We start from the raw sequence: 14,747 nt of genomic DNA, 5'->3' as shown, positions 1-14,747 counted from the left end.
CAGGTACAGCGGCCATGTTGAACCGGGTAGTTACCCCTGCTGACCTTTTTAATGTCCTTTTCACACAGAACGTCATTCTGTCGTCGCAGTCTGCCGCCACAGTAAAGAAGGACACTCTGAGCCAGCCGTCCTTGGATGTGCAGGAGACATCCAGCCAGGAGTCGTCTCTGGAGAGCGAGTCTGAAGAAGAGGACGATTACATGGACATTTGAGCCTCTGAAGGCATCACGCAAATTGGGAGTGACTCTGAAACACTGCTCCACTGTCTTTTGGGGGTGAAAGGGAAAAGAGGAGTACATGTCACTGCAGCTTTAGTCTTTAGTAATGCTACTGTTTTGGTTTTTACTGAGAGAATGCGGTATTGTGATCGGCTGCCATGTCACCGCGTTGTCCAGCTTGTGATGGTGCATGTGGTGCCACCATAGCTGTCATAGCATGTCTGTAACGTGCCATTTATGCATATCATGACGCAGCCCGTCACCTGTTTACTGCTTATCGCACCTCCAAGTTGCACCTTCATTCGTCTAAGGTGCCTCGATGAGGACACGGCGGAGTTCTGCAGTGATACATTTCAGTGGAAACCGTGGCGACGTATAAGGACAGTCACCATACGGCCCTGTAAAATTGTAGCACATCGGAAATGTTTACACTCAACATTTGGGTCAGTCAGCACTCAAGTGTGCTCATTTTTGTACTCCCTTGTATTTTCCTGCCTGACTTTATATTGTTTTTTTTCTCTCTGGTGTGCATCTGTAGCGGTGAGGTTCTCACTCAGAAGACGGCCATCACCAGCACTGATGTGAATGATGTTGAAAGGCGTCTTTTGTACATATCATTCAAATATGTTTGGCTTTAATGGTGTGTGTGAGTGTGTGTGTGAGAGAGAGAGAGCTGGAAGGTGAGGCTCGCTTTAATTCTAAACAGCTCAGGAGACAACCTCCACATGAGGAACGTTCCTAAATTCACTAGAATCAAGATGCATACTGATGGTCAGTTGGTCACAACCTTCACGACGTCACTCAGTGGAAGACATTGGAATGTGTTTTTTTTACCGATTGTTTTCTAGCAAAGAAAATATATCTAGTGTTTCTTAAAAGGTGAAAATAAATTTTATGGGGGGGAAATACAGATAAATAACTAATAATAATTTTTTCCATTTCCTTATTCAAAGTTGAGATGAGAAGATCGTTTCTACCACTTCTCTTAGATGAGCTGTCCTTCGGCCTCAATTATATCTTGGATGTTTAACCAAAAATATATGATTGAGATTTGCTTCCAAATGTCACCGCAACAGAAAAGTCAGTATTTAAATGTATCTGTGTTGTGTTTGAGGACTGCGGGAGAGTTGGAAGATGGACCCGGAGTGCCAGAGACACCACAATGCATGTTGATGTGTGACATCCTACTGAATTATCTGTCCTGCTCAAATCAGATAAATGACATCCTGCCGCATGTATAAGCGCTTCCTTGTTTTTTTTTTTGTTTTTTTTCCCTAGTCTTGTAACATTTCCCCTTGTAAAAAGAAAGCCTCCACTCTGCAGTATTAAAGTCATTGCTACATCTGGTCAAATGTGCATCATGTTTTAAATCTTTTAAAGGGAACGTATATAAATTACATATATTAGGTTTTAAAATAATTTTATTTTGCAATACTATTAACACAATTATTGTACTGCCTGAGTACAATCACATTTATCCACAGCACTATTGTGCCAGTGGTCCTCCCTAGCATGGTGTTGCTTTGTTCCACAGTAATGACTTGCTCATCTTGTGTAAAATATGTATCCAGCCAATGGGGTTGCTTCATTTTGCCCCCTCAAACGCCCCCTTTCATGTGAACGTGCACTGAGCACAAAGCCCCAACTTAACTAACTAGCTGTTGATCTATATGCCCTATCAGTCTGGGAAAGCTAACTCCATTACTAACGCTTTGGGTCTCCAGCAAACCACAGTGAGAGTCATTCTCCACAAATGATAAAAATATGCAAGTGTTGGACTTTCCCAGGAGTGGCCGGCCAAACGAAATGAACCCAAGAGGGCAGCAACAACTCATCCAAGAGGTCACAAAAGACCCCGCAAGAACTGCCAGCCTCACTTGCCTCAGTCAAGGTCAGTGTTCATGACTCCACCATAAGAAAGACACTGTGTCCCATTACATCCGGCATAATAACGCTGCATTCCATATATTTAGTAGAATTCCTATACCAATAGTACAATATGGTGGTGGCAGTGTGATGGTCTATGGATGTTTTGCAGCTTCCGGACCTGAAAAACATGCTGTGCTAAATGGAACCATGATGGATGTACAAAATGAAGACTTCAGAGTGGCCCAGTCAAAGTCCTGACCTGAATCCTATTGAGATGCTGCATGATCTTTAAAAAAATGGATAACCCTCCAATAAACCCAAGAGGGCAGCAACAACTCATCCAAGAGGTCACAAAAGACCCCACAAGAACTGCCAGCCTCACTCGCCTCAGTCAAGGTCAGTGTTCATGACTCAACCATAAGAAAGACACTGTGTCCGATTACAACTAGCATAATAACGCTGCATTCCATATATTTAGTAGAATTCCTATACTAATAGTACAATATGGTGGTGGTAGTGTGATGGCCTAGGGATGTTTTGCAGCTTCTGGACCTGGAAGACATGCTGAGCTAAATGAAACCATGATGGATGTACAAAATGAAGACTTCAGACTGGCCCAGTCAAAGTCCTAACCTGAATCCTATTGAGATGCTGCATGATCTTTAAAAAAAAATCGGATAACCCTCCAATGAACCCAAGAGGGCAGCAACAACTCATCCAAGAGGTCACAAAAGACCCCACAAGAACTGCCAGCCTCACTCGCCTCAGTCAAGGTCAGTGTTCATGACTCCACCAAAAGGAGGACACAATAGTACAATATGGTGGTGGCAGTGTGATGGCCTAGGGATGTTTTGCAGTTTCCGGACCTGGAAGACATGCTGTGCTAAATGGAACCATGATGGATGTCTACCAAAAAATCCTGAAGGAGAACATGCAGCCATCTACATGTGGCCACCTTGTGTTCTGCAGCGGGACAATGATCCAAAACACAACAGGAAGTCCACATCTGAATGGCTGAAGAAAAACAAAATGAAGACTTGAGTGGCCCACTTTGCATGGAGACGTGTTTGAGTGTGAGATGGGTTGTTCTGATATGTTGTGATGTGTTGAAGTCACTGCTGTGACAGCATCAGTGAAGGAGTTGTTTACCAGTAGGTCTGCAGAAGAAAAGAGTAAGTGCCGAGTGGAAGGGCAGCCAGCAGACCACCCCTCGGACCGCTTTAGTGCTCAAAGGACTTGTACACCGGGGTGTGAAGTCTGCGACACGAGGGAAGTCATTAGTCTTCATTAGCATGTTCCAGGAGTTTTTTATGAAGTGCCGTGAAGTTGTCATTTGCCCCTTTGCTGGAGTGAGATGTGAGGTTTGTTTTCTTATGTGGGGGGGGGGGACCAAATGTGAGAATGATGTATGTGAGAGCTCATAGGAGTACTCATATGATTGAGCTTTTTTTTTTCAAGCCATGCAGGAAATAGGCACCGATTCATGGTAATGACTTCCTGTTGATTGCAAAGACTTCATGGTGGAGCTCTTAGCTCTTCTCCACTATCACGTGGCATCGGGGCATGAGGCTCCTAATTCCACACACTCCTCAAAGTGGCCACTTCAGCATCAAAAGGGCATGCTGCATGGCTAATGTGAGCGAAAGGTGTGAGATTTCTCGTCAGTCCACTCCGGGGGCTCTTTATTGGGCCGCTAGAGAGCCGTCTGATCCTCGGGCCTGGCTGTATATTGGCAGCTGTTAACAGCCCAGCGCAGGGGGATCCGAGCAGTCAAAGCAAATGGCCAAGGACTGACACCTGGGAGCTGGAAGGAACATCAGGGGCCAAGGTGGCTGCTGGGCAGACGCGGTGAGGTCGCCCTCTGTGCCCGACTGACTATAAGCAGCAGGTAGCAACAAGACTCATTGTCACCACTTGGGTTCGCAACATTACGTGACCCCCTTTGCAGGGGACTATCTGGTCCAATCTGGAGCTGATCCAGTCACTCCATATATCCATATATCCATATATCCATGTATCCATATATCCATATATCCATATATCCATGTATCCATATATCCATATATGCATATATCCATATATCCATGTATCCATGTATCCATATATCTATATATATCCATATATCCATGTATCCATATATCCATATATCCATATATCCATATATGCATGTATCCATATATCCATATATCCATATATCCATATATCCATGTATCCATATATCCATATATCCATATATGCATGTATCCATATATCCATATATCCATATATCCATATATCCATATATCCATATATCCATGTATCCATGTATCCATATATCCATATATCCATATATCCATATATCCATATATGCATGTATCCATATATCCATATATCTATATATATCCATATATCCATGTATCCATATATCCATATATCCATATATCCATATATGCATGTATCCATATATCCATATATCCATATATGGTAATGGTTTTATTTCATTTGAACGTGCCTCAGATTACAATTGAATGCATCCCATAATCAGTTCACAGTTCCACATGTCCAAAAGGAGTAGGAAGAAGCAAAGCTTAATAAATCCTACCCCTCCATCTGGTACTTTTACAATCAGTAACTGTTACATTTGTTCACTTCCTGCTTTCCTAATTTTTTTTATCACGTACGTAAAGTAAGAGGTGATATGAGCATACAATGACATAATGGGTACCATAGTAACAGTCAATATAGTGATATATATAGCACATCATGACATCATTGTTAAGCGCTGACATTTCACATTTTGTTCAGCGGCCCTTCAATGCACCATAGTTGCTGTGACAGTAAGCACCTATACATTTTGTTCTGTTTTGTGTTTCATTGTCATATCAATGGTCAGGTCCCAGGTCATAACCCCAGTGACATTAAATATCTGAAATCATAAGTCCAAAAATACTTCATTATAAGATATTGTACGGGGTACACCCTGGACTGGTCGCCAGCCAATCACAGGGCACATATAGACAAACAACCATTCACACTCACATTCATACCTATGGACAATTTGGAGTTGCCAATTAACCTAGCATGTTTTTGGAATGTGGGAGGAAACCGGAGTAAACCCACGCATGCACGGGGATAACATGCAAACTCCACACAGAGATGCCAGAGAGTGGAATCGAACTTGGATCTCCTAGCTGTGTGGCCTGCGTGCTAACCACAAGGCAAAAGTCATATTTACCAAGTGTTAAGCTTGTTTTCCATGCTCTAACTTTGAAAATATTGTGTTTATTACACTCAACAAAAATAGAAACCTCAACAGTTTTGTTTTTGCTCCCATTTTTCATGAGCTTTGCTGAGATAATCCATCCCACCTCACAGGTGTGTCACATCAAGATGCTCATCAGACACCATGATTAGTGCCCAGGTGTGCCTTAGACTGCCCACGATAAAAGGCCACCCTGAAATGTGCATTTTTTTTTCTTGATTGGGGTTCTGGGGACTCAAAACCAGTCAGTATCAAGTTTGAACACCATTTGTGTTTATCCGATTGTCAATTGTGGCCTGTGGAATGTTGGTCCATTCCTTTTCAGTGGTTGTGCAAAGTTGCTGGATATCAGTGGGAACTGGTACACGCTGTCGTGTATGCCAGTCAAGCACATCCCAAACATGCTAAAATGGGTGACATGTCAAGAACTGCAAAGAAATGCAAGAAGGACATTTTCAGCTTCCAAGAATTGTGTACAGATCCTTGCAACATGGGGCTGATTTAATCCTAGATATCATGGTCGTGTCTGGATTAACAGCAATCAATGAGGGATTACTTTAAATGTGTAGAATTATTCTTCCATCCATTGTCTATACTGCTTATCCCTACTTCAGGGGAGAGGCGGGGTACACCCTGGACTGGTTGCCAGCTAAAAAAAATATTTTTTAAGGGGCTGCATGGCGATCGAGTGGTTAGCGCGCGGACCTCACAGCTAGGGTGGAGTTCAATTCCACCCTCGGCTATCTCTGTGTGGAGTTTGCATGTTCTCCCCGTGCATGCGTGGGTTTTCTCCGGGAACTCCGGTTTCCTCCCACATTCCAAAAACATGCTAAACATGCTAATCGGCGGCTCCAAATTGTCCATAGGTATGAATGTGAGTGTGAATGGTTGTTTGTCTATATGTGCTCTGTGATTGGCTGGCGACCAGGTCTCGCCTGAAGACAGCTGGGATAGGTTCCAGCACCCCTGCGACCCTTGTGAGGATAAGCAGTAGAAAATGAATGAATGAATGAATGAATGAATTATGGGAAATAAATTAGGGGGCGGCACGAGTGGTTAGCGCGCAGACCTCACAGCTGGGAGACCAGGGTTCAATTCCACCCTGGGCCATCTCTGTGTGGAGTTTGCATGTTCTCCCTGTGCATGCATGGGTTCCCTCCCACATTCCAAAAACATGCTAGGTTAATTGGCGACTCCAAATTGTACATTGGTATGAATGTGAGTGTGAATGGTTGTTTGTCTATATGTGCCCTGTGATTGGCTGGCGACCGGTCCAGGGTGTACCCCGCCTCTCGCCCGAAGACAGCTGGGATAGGCTCCAGCACCCCCGCGACCCTCGTGAGGAAAAAGCGGTAGAAAATGAATGAATGAATGAAACGAGGGGAAAAGGGAAAATGGGAGGGTTGCCAGGTATGATCCAGTGTGATGACTATGTGTCATTGTGTGGGTGTGACAGATAGTTAATAAATGAAGATTAGTAGCCCTTAAGCGGTGTAAAGAGGCACATTGATAAATTCAGAGACAAGTTCCCCAAACATGAATATAAACCAATGACCTCTGAGGGTACGCCGGTTCAAGCCTCGTGCTAAAGTGCTAAATGCTAAGTGAGGAGAAGCACACTCAACCTGTGATGAATAACTCCTTGACAACATAAGGAGGGTAAAAACACGTCACACGTCTTCAAGGCCAATGTTGTAAAATCATCTCTGCATCTTTAAGTGCATCATTCCACGCCCAGTGTCGCTTTTCCTTTTCATTCCCCATCGACCCGCTGCGGGGAGTGTGAAACCAGGCCGCCGATACTTTCACAGGGTATCTTTATGCACCCTAAAGTGGATGTTCTCCATACAGTTGTGCAAAGGTGTGACGGAAGGCTCTGTATGCAGAAAGAAGAAGAGGAAGCTTGACTTCAATTCAAATTTAGTCAATAGGAAGACATTATGCTAATAACTGTAGCTTTTCTTTGTTTGGCCTCTTTTAACATGCTACGGCACAAGTGGAGACAGGGGCCCATGCATGTATGACACCCACGGTTCTTCCTTGTCCGTCCCTCCTGGTCCATTCAGAGCTAACTTGGGCTTGTGGTGCTAACTGGGCCGTTAATTGCCAGCCTACACACAAGCTTTATCCACATGCAGAAAAGGAGCTCCTTGCAGGGAAACTAGCCTAATGAGATTATCTGTCAGAGCGTGGCTCTGTCTAGACAGCCCAATACACAAGCACACACCCACTAGTGGGGGTCGGAGGACGCCCTCAGGTGAAATGTACCTGTGGAAAAGTGCATGGTATCATCATAGCGTTATAGCTTTACACACACTTTCCCTCCCAGTGTGGCATTTCTCTTATAGAAAGTTGATGAGGTGTTTCATTCTTTGTTTTGGCTCATTCATTTCAATCAGGGGGGGGGGGTGGCCCCCGGGGGCACTTTTAGGCAAACATTTTTATTCGGAAAAGAACCTTCACTGTTTACAAGCTATTAGTAAATATAAATATGACACTAATTTTGTGTGTAATTGTTCTGATTTTTATTTTGTGCTCCAAACAGGGAGGGTCCAAAGTGTGGCTTGGGGGCCATTTGAGGTTCGAGGTATATTGTAGAAACAAAAGTAAACCAAAACATCATTTAAAATGGGGAAAATAGAGCAAAACGACACACTGTAAAGGGAAAAAGCTTGATACTCATAATTATCAGTCATACAAATCTTTAAATGTAGATATATTTTATTTTAACAATACCATTAATATATATAATATTTAAATATATATGATATATATTTTTATTTTTTGTTTTATATTATATTATATCATATCGTATTATATTATATTGTATTGTATTGTATTGTATTATATTATATTATATTATATTATATTATATTATATTATATTATATTATATTATATTATATTATATTATATTATATTATATTATATTATATTATATTATATTATATTATATTATATTATATTATATTATATTATATTATATTATATTATATTATATTATATTATATTATATTATATTATATTATATTATATTATATTATTCATTCATTCATTTTCTACCGCTTTTTCCTCACGAGGGTCGCGGGGGTGCTGGAGCCTATCCCAGCTGTCTTCGGGCGAGAGGCAGGGTACATTATATTATATTGTATTGTATTGTATTGTATTGTATTGTATTGTATCATTGTTGGCCAGGACAAAAAATATATATATTTATATTTAGAAAAAATATTTATATAAAATTTATTTAATTTTATTTTATTTTATTTTATTTTATTTTATTTTATTTTATTTTATTTTATTTTATTTTATTTTATTTTATTTTATAAAGTGGCCCTCCACATCATTTCATTGTTGGCCAGGACAAAAAATATATATATTTATATTTAGAAAAAATATTTAAAATATCAAAACTAAATAAAAATATTAAAGTACCCTCCCAGATCCTTGTGGGCCAATAAAAAAGGACACACAACCCTTCGTCGTCACTAGATCATTTCTACTCTTTTTTGCAATATGAAGTGAATGGTGCATTTAGCAACATTACACAAACACACTAAATGGCCATTTTTGTACGTGTGTGTGTGTGTGTGTGTGCGTGCGTGTGAACAATCTTTACACAGCCTCAGACGTGCATATTTGTTTAAAAGTCTCTTAGCAGTTAATAAAGATGCATTTCCTCGGTCCCTCTTCCTGTGGGGACGGTATCAAGGCTCTGTTAAGTTTCTTTGATTTCTGGCACCTCCAATCACAGCAGGGCCCTGACTCATCATTGTGCAGCTTCAAAGCCTGGGAATGGCCGTCTTGACCCCACCCACTGCAGGAGCCCCCTTAAAAGTCATGGTCGTCCCAATGCCAGAGACTGAAGAACCCTCACTTGGATTCTTTACACAAGAAGATTGGATATCACCACTTGGATTCCTTATTGGATTTTTTATATGCTTTTGAATCATAAGCATGCAGTCCATCAGAGGTGAGTGTCGGTCGTTATGATCACTTTTATTTCTAAGACGCTGGAACTTAGCGGGATGCATCTTGTAGACTTGACGCCCAACTTCAGCGGCCCCCCGTCGTCCACCATGGCTCCTGGTGGTGATGCTTACCTCCAGGGTAACATCCGTTTGACTTTGGAGGACCCTAACCTGTGGAGGACGTTTCATGATATCGGAACAGAGATGATCATCACCAAACCTGGCAGGTGAGAAAACAGAATTAAAAAAAAAATAAATTCTTGCATGCTGACTTGATGGCTGTTGTTCCAGGAGGATGTTTCCGCACTGCAAAGTGAATCTATCCGGTTTAATTCCATGTGCCAAGTACATTTTACTGGTGGACATGGTCCCAGAAGATGGCTTTAGATACAAGGTTAGTAAAGGTTGTTATTTGTGTTGCTCCCCCAGACAAGTTTGTCACCTCCTGCTCTGCTAATATTCAACATCAAAGGCTGCTATCTCTTCCTGTTTTTCTATCCCCCCGCTGGGAGCCCACTGTACTATACCCCCCTATCTCAGTGGGTGGTCCAGCCGGCCGTCACTCTCACCTCTATCGTCCTTCTTGCAACTGTGGGAGAATCAGCTTCTCCCTCTGTATGACAGATTAGCCATTCTGTCTCCTTCCTACAGTGGAATAAAGAGAAATGGGAAGTGGCGGGAAAAGCGGAGCCTCAACCTCCGTGTAGAACTTACCTGCATCCCGACTCTCCCGCTCCGGGGAGCCACTGGATGAAGCAGTCCATCTCGTTCCTCAAGCTCAAGCTCACTAACAATACGCTCGACCAGCACGGCCATGTAAGCAAGAACATTCAATCAAAATCAGCCCAAGCAAAAAAAATGGATGATTTAATCTTATTTTGTTCCATCTGCAGATTATTTTACACTCAATGCATCGCTACCACCCTCGCTTCCACATTGTTCAGGCCGATGACCTGTTCAGCGTCCGCTGGGGTGTTTTCCAGACCTTCACATTCCCGGAGACATCCTTCACAGCAGTCACCGCCTACCAGAACACAAAGGTCCGTATCTTGAGTCCAGCAAAGACACACATGGAACTGATGTCCGAACTGACTTGTGTTCGCCCACAGATCACCAAACTGAAGATCGATCACAACCCGTTCGCCAAAGGTTTCCGTGATGAAGGCACAACAAAGAAAAGGTAGCGAATGAAAGCAAGATGTTGTTAAAGGTGGTTTTATTCACCCTGGTGATGCTCTTCAGGCGTGCAAGCAAGAACCCAAGCGGTCTGGAGAAGCAAGCAAAGATCTCAGAAATGAACAGAGACTCAGAAGAGGACACTCCATCAGGTTATCAACGCTCCTCGTTTTTCCTGGGAAACGCTCATATTTTGACACTTGAACTCAACTCAGAGCTTTTATCTTTTCAGAATTCTGCCGCTCCTCCTTTGAGGGTTACGAGGGAGATGAAGCAGAGCTGCAAAAGAGGAAGGATGCAGATGAGATCAAGGAGGAACGCTACTCGCCCTGGTCTTCAGAGCGGGAGCACGGGATGAGGAACGGATCCCCTCCTGCTGCTGATTCCCGGGACCTTTACAGTACAGAGCAGCTGGTTCCTGCTCCGGCATCGTACCAGCCTTACAGGTGACCAAAGGAACCAACGCAGTATCTTCTCGTGGTCTCCCCAACACTGACGCTCGTTGTCTTCTCAGGTTCCACGAGTACGGAAAGTCGCCTTCCCCGTCTTCCAGTGTCGGCAGCAGTACCAGTGGATCAGGACGCAGCAATTTCGAGTCCAGGGTCCCCGATGTCGCCACAGTCCCTGATCATGACTCGTCAAAACCCCGCACTCATGACGTCACCCCCTCGCCCTGCGTCCCCCAGGATTACCCCGCCGTGCTCAACATGAGCATGGCCCCAACAGGCAAGCCGGGCGTAATTGGCCACCACATCTACAACCACTACAGCGCCGAGCAGCCCCTGGCTCAGTGGAGCAGCTCCGGTCCAGCCCAGTACCCCCCGCCTCCTCACCACCTGACCACCGACTACACCACGCAGGCCGTGCACCACGGCTACCACCACAGCAACGTGGCCGAGTGGAGCCAGTACCCACTCTTCTCCTACTCTTGCTGGTGAGGGCATCCGAGTGACGTCCTCCACGCTTCTTCTGCTCCTTCATGTTACCACCGTGTTGCTCTCTTCAAGCCGCTAGACACGGGGCATGCCCCTTAAAGGGCCGCCATGAGAATACAACACCTGCTGATGAACTCGCTATGATGACTAAAGTGTGCAATGCCATACTGAGGAATTGTTTTATTGTTGAGTTGTCTATTTATTTTGTATTTCATTCCATCCTCAAGTGAATATATTATTTTTGTAAAAAACAAACAAAAAAAAAACATAAAACCTAAGTGTGCAATTTATTTCTGTCTTCCATTTGTGATGTGATCTGAAAATAAAACGGAAAACTTATTGTTACTTGGTGTCCCTTCAATCCAAAAATGGATACCCATCCATTTTTGATGCCACCTATCCTCATTAGGGCTGCAGGTGGATGCTGGAGCCCATCCCAGCTGACTTTGGGTGTATGTTTTCTAATACACAAATGTTTATATATATATATACCTGGCAGCTGTAAACTCAATATATAATATATATAATAATATATTCACTATCTCTCAACTAACTGACTTTATCTCCAAGGCCTCTAACATGTAATGTCCCTCTGATGTACTCATTCCTGATCCTATCCATCCTGGTCACTCCCAATGAGAAGCTCTGCTACCTCCAGTTCTGCTTCCTTTTTTCCGCTTGTCTTTTCCTCAGTAGGATTGTCTTTATGCCAAACAACATGGCGGGTGTCACCACAGATAGTAAGAACTCTCATAATCATTTTTTGTGCGTAATAACACAAAATTGACACCGGGTTTTGTCTTTTTTTTCCCTTTATTTGGGCAAATATATGAATCATAACAGTGCATTTCTTACATCAATCAAAATCAAAATATAACTTTCCATTATTTACATATGTATTCAACTATCTGATAGCAAGCCAAAAAGGAGTAGGCTGAAGCAAAAGATTATAAATGCCTACCCCTTTTTGCAAGATATAATCATGTTCATGCCACTGTCTTGTTTCCCCTGTTAATATTATCATTGTAATATTATTATTATTATCATTATCATTATTGTTATAATCTTTATCATTATTACCATCATTATAATCATCATTAATATTACCATTTTCATCATTGTAGTTGAAAATTTTAAATATACACACAGAGTAGTTACATTTTATAACCCCCCCCCTCCAAATTCAGTACCTCATAAAATGTGAAAAGCAGAATTTTGTAATCTACTCGTTAATGCTCTAATCAGCAAACCCTTCCTGAGCATTTAATTGCTTAATCTGAACTGAATTGATTAAGCTTAGACTGCTACAAAATTTAAAAAAATATCCAAAATGGCCACCAAATGCTTTTTAAATTAAATGGTGTGGACTTTTTGAAATGGATGAGATGGATGATGTCTCTCGTGAGTGTTCGAATCTTTGCTGGTCAAACATCTGCTAGACGAGGATGACTGGGCCCATCCTTCAAATGCTGTTTATTTGTGTTACTCCATTGTTGCTCTAATGAGGGCCACTCTGCAGTATGGACGGGCCCAGCAGGCATTAAAGACGCTGTGTAACTGCAAGCTCACCTGCTGAGGTTGGGCCACTTGCATCATAAAGCAAAGCACGACTCTCCTTCTTCATGTCAATGACTGTAAAAGGCGTGACAATGAGGGGGGGTGGGGGTGGGGGGGTCGGAGCCTTTTCACAACTTGAAAACACAGGCTGAGCACTTTGCCTCCACTCTGGATGGATATGAGCTACTAATGACTGTTGTAAAGGAGGAGGCGGGTACGAGGGCAACCACCAGAAGCAAATCGGGCGTGGAAGTCGTTACCTTGGGGACTGCTGGAACCACAATGTCCTGCCTCTGTCTTGGACTTCTCCAACTGTGCAGTGCAAAACGATTATTCCATCATTGCAGTTCAGGACAAAAGAAAAGTGTACAATAATTGAAAGGTCAACTCCATCTAGCACATCTTACTAAATGTCCCCACAACTATGCTGCACGGTGGTCCAGTGGTTAGCATGTTGGCCACACAGTCAGGAGATCTGATTCCCTGCTTGGGCATCTCTGCGTGGGTTTTCTTCAGGTACTCCTCCCATATTCCAGGTTAATTATCCATAGGTATGAATGTGAGTGTGTTGTCTTATGTTGTATTTATATATGGTTAAATTGCTCACAAATGTGTTTATTGATAAAGTTATTTATTTGGTTGGCAGCATAAATAAATAAATAATATAAATAATAAAATAAATAATAATAATAATAATAATAATAATAATAATAATAATAATAATAATAATAATAATAATAATAATAATAATAATAATAATAATAATAATAATAATGTGGAAAATAAATAGATGACATCAAATATGAATAACAATGTACAGCATAAACAGTATATTGCACAAATAATTTAATTTTGAATAAATAATAAAAGGCAAAAGCATTAAATGATGCTGAGATATTTTGAAGTAAGAAGTATCGGCGGTACTGGCCTTGTATTTTTTTCTTTGCAGTATTGCCCACTCTTAGTGTACACCAGCTCAAAGTAAAATAATAATAAGTGCAGTGGTGCCTTGGTTAACGTCATTAATCCTTTCCAGAATGTCAGACTCTAACCAAGACAGACTCTAACCAAAGCAAATTGTAAATCCAAGTAGTTTGTTCCAGACAACCCAAAATTTACAATTACTGTCTTTATACTTTTACATGAAAAAATTGATACAAAAATGATAACAAACGACAAATGAATGGACAACTGAATATTTAAAATGAACACTTTCCATTGTTTGGTTTTATTTCATTTGAACATGCATCAGATTACAATTGAATGCATCACATAATCAGTTCACAGTTCCACATGTCCAAAAGGAGTAGGAAGAAGCAAAGCTTATTAAATCCTACCCCTCCATCTGGTACTTTTACAATCAGTAACTGTTACATTTGTTCACTTCCTGCTTTCCTAATATAGTTTAAGTTTTTTTTTGTCACGTACCAAAGTACGAGGTGATATGACCATACAATGACATAATGGGTACCGTAGTAAGTGTCTGTTTGCGGTGTCTGTTTTGTTAACACTGTTAATTCAGTAGTGGTATTCACTCTCTTTGGAATGCTGCTGTGACTTGCAACCTCTTTGGACTCTTAGTGGCTTATTGACAGTTTGCTACATGTCTGCATAAACAAACCAAGCACAGATACAACAGTTTGTAATGCGGCATAGTATGTGAATGTAAGCCATAAGGCAAAATTTTAGCAAAAAACGTGTTAACTGAGGGGGATTTTAACCGAGGTACCACTGGTAATTGTGGTTTTTCCACTCAGGGCTCCGTATAGAAAAATGAAAGG

The 14,747-nt window shown here is 41.8% G+C and overlaps 2 protein-coding genes across 5 annotated transcripts in view; both read left to right on the top strand.

The window, feature by feature from the left end:
* Nucleotides 1–1,651, top strand: part of cabin1 (calcineurin binding protein 1) — a 40,646-nt gene extending 38,995 nt beyond the window's left edge. For all 4 annotated transcript variants that reach the window (XM_058070867.2, XM_058070866.2, XM_058070865.2 and 1 more), the window contains one exon: nt 69–1,651. In XM_058070867.2, coding sequence (XP_057926850.2) covers nt 69–212 — 144 coding nt within the window. In that variant the 3' untranslated portion in view covers nt 213–1,651. The remainder of the gene's footprint in view (nt 1–68) is intronic.
* A 7,506-nt stretch (nt 1,652–9,157) lies between these two features.
* tbx16 (T-box transcription factor 16) lies at nt 9,158–11,712 on the top strand. Its single transcript, XM_058070942.2, has 9 exons — nt 9,158–9,300; nt 9,369–9,525; nt 9,590–9,692; nt 9,950–10,114; nt 10,192–10,338; nt 10,408–10,478; nt 10,541–10,626; nt 10,707–10,920; nt 10,989–11,712. Exons 1-9 carry the CDS (start codon nt 9,285–9,287, stop codon nt 11,410–11,412), a joined length of 1,383 nt encoding a protein of 460 aa, XP_057926925.2. The 5' UTR covers nt 9,158–9,284; the 3' UTR covers nt 11,413–11,712.
* The last annotated feature ends 3,035 nt before the right edge of the window (nt 11,713–14,747 follow it).

This window comes from Doryrhamphus excisus, linkage group LG3 (assembly GCF_037039965.1).
Source record: "Doryrhamphus excisus strain RoL-2023G ecotype Guam linkage group LG3, RoL_Dexc_Guam_v1.1, whole genome shotgun sequence".
Lineage (NCBI taxonomy): Eukaryota > Metazoa > Chordata > Actinopteri > Syngnathiformes > Syngnathidae > Doryrhamphus > Doryrhamphus excisus.
The sequence above is the reverse complement of the archived record's forward strand: the minus strand, read 5'-3'. Positions and strand labels throughout refer to the sequence as shown.

What these genes read in the sequence shown, in the direction of transcription:
- tbx16 (XM_058070942.2), top strand. An exon ending in ATCATCACCAAACCTGGCAG is followed by an intron (nt 9,526 to 9,589) that starts GTGAGAAAACAG and finishes CTGTTGTTCCAG; the next exon opens with GAGGATGTTTCCGCACTGCA. An exon ending in AAGATGGCTTTAGATACAAG is followed by an intron (nt 9,693 to 9,949) that starts GTTAGTAAAGGT and finishes TCCTTCCTACAG; the next exon opens with TGGAATAAAGAGAAATGGGA.